At 47.2% G+C, this 8,216-nt stretch overlaps 1 protein-coding gene across 1 annotated transcript; it reads left to right on the plus strand.

Moving 5' to 3' along the window:
• Amer2 (APC membrane recruitment protein 2) lies at positions 1-7,568 on the plus strand. The gene is made up of 4 exons (XM_070003321.1): positions 1-48; positions 588-655; positions 770-1,830; positions 2,005-7,568. Exons 1-4 carry the CDS (start codon positions 1-3, stop codon positions 2,898-2,900), a joined length of 2,073 nt encoding a protein of 690 aa, XP_069859422.1. The 3' UTR covers positions 2,901-7,568.
• Positions 7,569-8,216: the final 648 nt, after the last annotated feature.

The following is an 8,216-nucleotide window of genomic DNA, read 5'->3' on the forward strand; positions in this document are numbered from 1 at the left end:
ATGGTGGTGGTGGTGGTGGTGGTGGTGGTGGTGGTGGTGGTGGTGGTGGTGTGTGTGTGTGTGTGTGAGAGAGAGAGAGAGAGAGAGAGAGAGGGAGAGAGGGAGGGAAGGAGGGAAAGAGAGGGAGGGAGGGAGGAAGGGAAAGAGGGAGGGAGGGAGGGAGGGAGGGAGGGAAAGAGAGGGAGGGAGGGAGGAAGGGAAAGAGGGAGGGAGGGAGGGAGGGAGGGAGGGAGGGAGAGAGAGAGAGAGAGAGAGAGAGAGAGAGAGAGAGAGAGAGAGAGAGAGAGAGAGAGAGAGAGATCCATGATGAGGCTCCCAGGAAGAGCCGATCTAGAGGAGGAGTCAGAGGACCTGGGGTGAGTGTAGATGGACTCTGAATGCCATAATTACGATTTCAATGTCTTCAGTCAGCTGGAGAGGCTGTGTTGTTGGCTCTCATCACCCACCTGCTAGGTAGAGTCAAAGCCAAGTGAGCTCGGCTGGGCTGGGCTGGGCTGGGCTGGGCGGGGAGGGTTAGGGTATTATATAAGCCCTTTTGCAGGAAGGCGTGGAGAGGGAGCTGGTCTTTGCTGTATGTTTTCTTGCAGCAGCAGCAGCAGCAGCAGCAGCAGCAGCAGCAGCAGCAGCAGCAGCAGCAGCAGCCAGGGAGGCTCAGGTTGATTTAGAATCCGGATGACAGTGGCCTGGCTGGAGCCCAGGGCTGACGAAAGCTGCTTATCCGCCCCTCCCTCCGCCCGCCCTCCTCCCCAATCCCTCGGTTGCCATGGAGACGGGCGGGAGCGGCGGCGGCGGCGGCGGCGGCGGCTGACAGTGAGCGCGCGCGTCCACGGGGGTCTGCAGAAAGCGGCGGCGGCGGCGGAGGAAGCCGGGGGTGGGATCGGGGTCGTCTCACGGTGGCAGACATGGACTTACCTTGCGATTGTACCTCGGAAACGCCAGCTCCGGAGCAGCCCTCGGGGAAGATCAACAAAGCAGCTTTCAAATTATTCAAGAAGAGGAAGACGGGGAGCACCCTGCCTAGCATTTTTGGGGTCAAACACAAAGGGGATGGGAAAAGCTCGGGCCCGGCGGGGATGGTGAAGAGCCGGACGCACGACGGCTTAGCCGAGGCGGTGTCGGTGCTGGAGAGCGGCCGGAAGGAGGAGGAGGCGGCCCGCGAGGATGGGGCGGCGGGCCGGGGCCGGGCCGGCCTGGGGGCCCCCAAAGCCCCCGAGGGGCGCGGCGGGAGCTCCCCGGCCAACCACCACCACAGCGCCGTGGCCAAGTCGCACAGCTTCTTTTCCCTTTTGAAAAAGAACGGCGGCGGCAGGCCGGACAGCGGCCGGGGAGGCGAGCCCTCGGACGCGGGCAAGGCTGCGGGCAAACAAAAGAAGGGGCTGCGAGGGATTTTTAGCAGTATGCGTTGGCACAAGAGGGACAGGCGCGGCGGCGGCGGCAAGGATGGAGAGAAGGAGGCGGCGGCCGCGGCGTGCGCCCCGAGCCCCGGCGGCCTCCTCCTCCCCGGCTCGCTCACCGCCAGCCTCGAGTGCGTCAAGGAAGAAACGGCCCGGGCCTCCGGCCAGCCCGAGAGCCCCACCGGCCGGGAGACCCCGCCAGACCCCGCAGGTGAGCGCGGAGGGGGAGAGGAGGTGCCCACCCCCACCGTCACCAGCACCGATCGCGGCCTGGGCCGCGAGGCCCAGAGCCCCCGGGGTCCGCACGACACGCACCCCCGGGCGGAGGACTCCACGGGGTACCCCCATCCTCATCACCCGCGCACCGAGAAGTCCTGGACACCCCCCGATCCCGGAGCGGATGAGGTCGGCTCGGCTCAGGAGGCTCCCAGCACAGGTGATGTTCTGATAAAGCCTGTCCCCCCTGTCGACTCGGAGTGTGGCAGTGGCCGGGCATCTGCCATCCCTGACCTGTCTTACTCTGTTGACCCACCCTCTGACCCATCGGCCGATCGTATTTGTTTGATGTTTTCTGACGTGACTTCACTGAAAAGCTTTGACTCTCTTACAGGCTGTGGAGATATTATTGCAGATCAAGAAGAAGAGGCCGATTCCAGCTGTGACAAGCACATGCCGGGGTCAGGCCACCACGCCGCCGCCGCCGCAGCCGCCCTGCTCTCTAAAAAGAACCCCACCGTGATTGCTTACCAAGGAGGAGGAGAAGAGATGGCCAGCCCCGACGGGGCGGGTGACACTTACCTGCAGGAATTCTGGGACATGCTTTCCCAGACGGAGGACCCACCAGAAGCCAGGCCCCAAGACCGAGTGGCGAAGGGAGCCATGGCCCAGGAAGCCAAGGCGATCGTGCCAGAGACAGCCAAAGATGCCAGGCGCGCGGAAGCCGCCAAGGACGCGTCCTCCGTCAAGCGCAGGAGACTCAACCGGATTCCCATGGATCCCCAGGCCAAGGAGGACCCCAGACACCCCGAGAAGGAGCCGCAAGAAGGGGTCCCCAACAGTGATGAGGGCTACTGTGACTCCACCACTCCTGGTCCAGAGGAAGACCGAGTGAACGGCAGCAAAAAGGCGTGTGTGCCCCGGGACAGTGACAGCGGGGACGCCCTGTATGACCTCTACACGGAGCCCAACGGTAGCCCAGCCGCCCCTCCTGCCAGCGAGGAGAACACCTGTTTGTCCCGGTTAAAGCCTGTGGTGCCAGGCACCATCACCTGTCCATTGCGAACACCAGGCAGTTTGCTGAAAGACTCCAAGATCCCCATTAGCGTCAAACATCTCACCAACCTCCCATCCAGCCAGCCTGTTGGACCCCAACCACCATCCAGGAGCGACCTGCCCAGAACAAAAATCCCAGTCTCTAAAGTGCTGGTCCGGAGGGTGAGCAACCGCGGCTTGGCTGGGACCACCGTGCGGGCAGCTGCGTGCCATGACAGTGCCAAAAAGTTGTGAGAGCTCCGAGAGGGAGATGAAAGGTTCCACGTGTCAGAGAGTGTGCAATTCGTTCCTGGAAACTACGGAAGGATGCTTTGCTCTCTCTAAAGAAATTCAGATAGGACTACTCTTGTTTCCCAGCCTGGGACCCAGGTGGTCTTTGGCAGGCTGGAAACTGGGGCGGGAGATAACGTTGGAAAGAGGGATGCTACAATGATCCTCCATCCAAGATAAGTCCCTGGGAAATCTTTTCAAGCACTTTCCCCACCCCACCCCACCCCTCCTTCTTTTTAAAAACCTTTTGCTTTCCTTCCTCCTCCTCCCCCCTTCAACATGGCGGAACACTCAGAAGTCACCTTTACTTTCCCTTGTTAAAAAAAACAAACAAACAACAACAACAACAAAATACAAAAACTAAGGCAACCAAATCTAAGTAAAAGTCATGCCAGAATATGAGTGCTAGAGCCAGAGGGAGTAATCATTGCAGACCAGAGGATTAGTCCTTCCCTCCTTCCCTCACTCTTGCTTTCCTCCCTTTCTTCTCTCTCTCCATTTCTCCCTACCTCCCTTTCTCCCTCCCTCCCTCCCTCTCTTTCCAGGAAAAACAAAAACAACAACCACAAAAAAGGACTCTTTGCTGTATCACTGTGTGACAAACATTTGGAAAGCAGAAAAAGCCAGGTAGTACATAGCCCATAAGAAGAGGGAATTATTGATTGGCAGAAAACTTTGCTACTTCCAATGGTTAGATATGCAAATAGGTAAAGATCTGCTACAAGGAAAATAAAGGCAAGCTTTTGGTTTGGTTGGTTTAGATAATTTGGGGGAGAAATAAAAGGTTCCCAGAGTAGATTTCTGTGTTTTGTTTTCAGAACGCTCCCTAACTGCCCCTCCCTACAGACCCTCCCTCAATAAAAAAATCAAAATCAGGGAAAAGATTTCAACTAAATGCCATTAGGTACAGTATTTTTTTTCACCTTTCTAAGCTGCCACTTTCTTGTGTGTGGATAATACCTATTTTACAGTTTCTCCCACTGTTAAGGTTTTTATACTCTTGTCGATAACCTAAAATTTAAATGTGGTCATATAGCTACATTATGATGACTCCCCACAAACCATGGAAGTCCTTTTATGTAATAGAACCTGGAGCACTGCTGGTTTGGGTTGATTGGATCGTCTGGTTCTCAAAAAAGCAAGAAAATATATACATGTTGTGTTAATACCCTAGAGAAATGGTTTGGCTTTGTCTTAGTTAAGAGTCTGTTTGTCCCCAACCCCCAAACCCTAAACATTGGTTGGCAGAGATTGTTTTTTACATTTTGTTTATAAAATTTTGAATTCAACTATTCAAAATGCACTGTTGGGCGAGCCAGAATAAGGACCACAGGATGAAAAACAATAGAAAAATACATTCTTTTTAATGTCATTTGACTTTTGTTTTATTATCCTAAACCCATCCTACCGAGATTTTTTTCATATATATATATATATATATGATTGTTAACATGCCTCAGCAGCTTGAATGGTAAAGTGAAACAGTTCCTAGAATGCTATTAATGTCTAATGCTTAAATTATATCCTCTTTGCCTCGCACTTCAGTGTATTCTTCAAAGGCCAGTGCTTCCTACTGGGACTGAGTCATCATATCAGAAAGATTATTCACTATACATGTAAAGATGACTCCAATATTTCTATAACTCTCATTTCCCAGAAAGATTGCTAGTAATGAGCTGCTTGTGTGTGTGTGTGTGTGTGTGTGTGTGTGTGTGTGTGTGTGTGTGTGTGTGTGTGTGTACTGGGGTTTGAACTCAGGGCTTGGGTTCTGTTCTTAGCTTTTTCCATTCAAGACTAATGCTTTACCATTTGAGTCACAGCTTAATTTCTCTCTCTCTCTCTCTCTCTCTCTCTCTCTCTCTCTCTCTCTCTCTCTCTCTCTCTCTCTCTCTCTCTCTCTGTGTGTGTGTGTGTGTGTGTGTGAGTTTAATCGATGATAAGAGTCTCACAGACTTTCCTGCCTGGGCTGGCTTTAAACCACCATCCTCAGATCTCAGCCTCCTGTGTTGCTTTTCTATTTTGTTTTTAGAGGCTTTTCCCCCCTATCCCAAATTAAATATACTGAAGCTTATCTTAATAATGCAAAGGAAATAAATAAATAGACATCAGAGAAAAGCAGGCTTAAGCTAGTAGCTTAAATAATGTTGCTAATTTTAAAATGCAATCCAGTTAGAAAAGGAAACAGAGGTTTACGAAATGCCTATATTGCTTGTTGTCATTACATTGTCTCAGATCCTTCATGTTATTTCGAAGCAGTGTTGTAATATTTAATTCCCTTAGATCTATAGAAGAGGTTCTACATGTAGACATAGCCTTAAGCTTTCTGAACCCTTTATCAAGAATTTACCCTAGCAGCTCACAAGCACGTTGACACCCAACTGAATACACATTAATAGATTAAAGACATGTAGAATTATTTCAATTTATAAATATTCTGGAAGCTGTTTCTGTCCTTGAGAGAGCTTTTGAATTTGATATTCCATCAGTACTACTATTTAGACTCAAAATACATTTTCCCCTAGCAAATGAAACAGAAGATGTATTTTATTTCTAGCAATTTTAGCAAAGACTCTTTAATGCTTATGTATTTTCCTGCAAGGAACATGTGTGTGTGTGTGTGTGTGTGTGTGTGTGTGTGTGTGTGTGTGTGTGTGTAGAACTCCATGGCTGAGCTTTAATTGGTCTTTTGTTTGCTTGTATAATCAAGAGTACATGGAAAAGAATACTGTCATAGTAAAAGCTGTTCCTTTTGACATACCCAAAGAAATGGACTAATTTCTATATTCATGCCACTGTACCATCTTCTCTTTGCAAGGCAAATGTTAGCAAACTTTACCTTAATTCCCCATCAGTTAAGTCATTATAAAGGACTTAAGTGCTTTCTTTTTAAAATTCTTTTTCCCATGGTTTTTGTGGCTTGTTTTATATTGCGTATATCTCTAAAACTTGCACCCCAACCAGTGAAATGAATGATTGTGGAAATAAATTAAATGGCCTTCTGGCCTTATGGAAAGTCTCTCAATGGCAGAATTGGTGTGTGGCCTACTTTTTCCCAAAATAGAAGGGATTGGATTTGCTTTCTTATGCCAAGAGCTACTTGCTGTTCTTTGTGTTTGTGAATAGTTGATTAGAATTTTCTACATTTACATTTTTTTTTAATGTCAATTCTGGGGTTTTAACTCAGGGCTTAGGGTCTCTGAGCTTTTGTGCTCAACACTGGTGCTCTACCACTTGAGCCACAACTCCACTTCTAGTTTTTTGGTTGTTAATTGGAGATCAGAGTTTATGAACTTTCCTTCCTGGCTTTGAACCTGAATCCTTAGATCTTGGCCTCCTGAGTAGCTAGGATTGCATGTATGAGTCACCCGTGGTTTTTATCTAATGCATACTCTAAAAACCTTGTGAGGATTGTTTATCTGGGTTTTTAAGGGAAAGATTAGATAAGAGAAAATAATATTTTCTCATTGTGTATGACTCTAAGATACTCAGTGGCTTAGTGTCTTTTTTTTTTTAATTGACAAAATTAGGGAGAGGAAAAGCTAAGTCAAATGCTGGGTGGAATTCTGTCAGTTTAATAGCTGACAGGAAAGCCTGACTTTAATATCTATGACATAATGTGACTCAAAACATTCTACTTTAGTGCAGAAGTGGTTAATGCATTTATTCTTTCATTAGTACCCAGTGAGAGAAATTTTATTCACTATAACATTTAAAAAAATCTTTTTTGTCTTTCTACATCAGGCATTTTTACTTTCTTCTTGCCATACCTTTTGCTTTTATTAGCACACATTAATTCGACAATGTGAGGTATTTCAATGAAATCTTTCATATATGTAAACATTACACTCTGATCACATTAACTTCCCTACTATTTTAAATAATAGAAGAAATTTTTATTATTTTACCCACTAACAAGGAAGCCAGATAGAAACTGAAGAACATTCTTTCCATACATTTTCCACAAAAAATGTTCTGCCCACTTAAATACAAGTATACAATAAGTATATAATAATGTGATAACTTGCCCCATTGAAAAGTTTTATTCAGTCTCAATAGTTCTCAAGTATTTGCATTTAAATGAGTATGCAAATAGACCTTCCTTCACTGACCCAGTTATCAAAGTAGACTCTAACAGGATTCCTTTGAACTTTTTTTTTTAGATTGAATTTTTGTGCCAGCCTGGGGATCTGCACTTGGGGTGTGGAGGGTTATCCTTTAGCTCTCCCCACCCCCATTAATGCTAGCTCTCTACTACTTGAGCCACAGCTCCACATCTGGTTTTTTTTTTGTTGTTGTTTTTTTGTTTTTTTTGGTGGGGAGTGGTTAATTGGAGAAAAGAGACTTGTAGACTTTCCTGCCTGGCCTGGCTTCTAACCACAATCCTGAGATCTCAGCCTCCTGAGTAGCTAGGATTACAGTTGTGAGCCAGCCATGTTTAGCTATCTGAAGACTTTCTGATAGTTGTCTGTATGTGTTGCTCCTGAGAAGCCTTTCCACAGTGAGGATGGCTTAAAGGAGCCAGATAAAAGAAACATGATCATTCTCTGCAGAACGTGATTTCTAGGGGTGATTCAGAACACCAGCTTCAAGATTGAGGGAAAGCAGTTCCTTTTACAACTGAGAGGGAAAGAGAGGGAGAAGGGGGGAGGGGGGAGGGAGGGAAGGAGAGAGAGAGAGAGAGAGAGAGAGAGAGAGAGAGAGAGAGAGAGAGAGAGAGGAAGCAAGGGAGGGGGAGTAATGTCAAGCCCCTCTACCCAGCTGAAACAGAGCAGCATTTAGGTAAAACATTTGCCCAATTCAATGTGCTATATCTAATAGTTAAAAATTAAAAAAAAAACTCCTTTCAGCTTGGGGCTCATGTGGCAGCTATGTTGTGACTGAATTGTTTTTTAAATACTTGTGATAATGCTTCTGTTTCTAAAAGTCCTTTTCTTTCTAAAAGTCCTAGTAATTACAGTAATGGTTAACATTTGTGTATCAGGAACTGCTAGTAGCTGTACAAATATTTATTTTTTTAACATCCCTGGCAGGGAGGCTCTGTCTTTTCTAGCATAACATCTTTTCCCTCAACATTGGTGCTCTACTACATAAGTCACGCCTCCACCTCCAACTTTTTGGACTTTCCTGACCAGGCTGGCTTTAAATCACAATCCTCAGATGTCGGCCTCCTGAATAGCTAGGAGGACAAGACAAGCATGAGCCACTTGTGCCCTGCTACTATGACATCTTTTAATTCATTTCTTTTTGTTGTTGCTCATTTGTAATTTTCTTCCATCATTG

This window comes from Dipodomys merriami, unplaced genomic scaffold, assembly GCF_024711535.1.
Source record: "Dipodomys merriami isolate MVZ:Mamm:240054 unplaced genomic scaffold, mDipMer1.0.p SCAF_6, whole genome shotgun sequence".
NCBI classification, from domain to species: domain Eukaryota; kingdom Metazoa; phylum Chordata; class Mammalia; order Rodentia; family Heteromyidae; genus Dipodomys; species Dipodomys merriami.

What these genes read in the sequence shown, in the direction of transcription:
- Amer2 (XM_070003321.1), top strand. Translation starts at nt 1, where the DNA reads ATGGTGGTGGTGGTGGTGGTGGTGGTGGTGGTGGTGGTGGTGGTGGTG. An exon ending in TGGTGGTGGTGGTGGTGGTG is followed by an intron (nt 49 to 587) that starts GTGTGTGTGTGT and finishes GTTTTCTTGCAG; the next exon opens with CAGCAGCAGCAGCAGCAGCA. An exon ending in TCAGGAGGCTCCCAGCACAG is followed by an intron (nt 1,831 to 2,004) that starts GTGATGTTCTGA and finishes ACTCTCTTACAG; the next exon opens with GCTGTGGAGATATTATTGCA.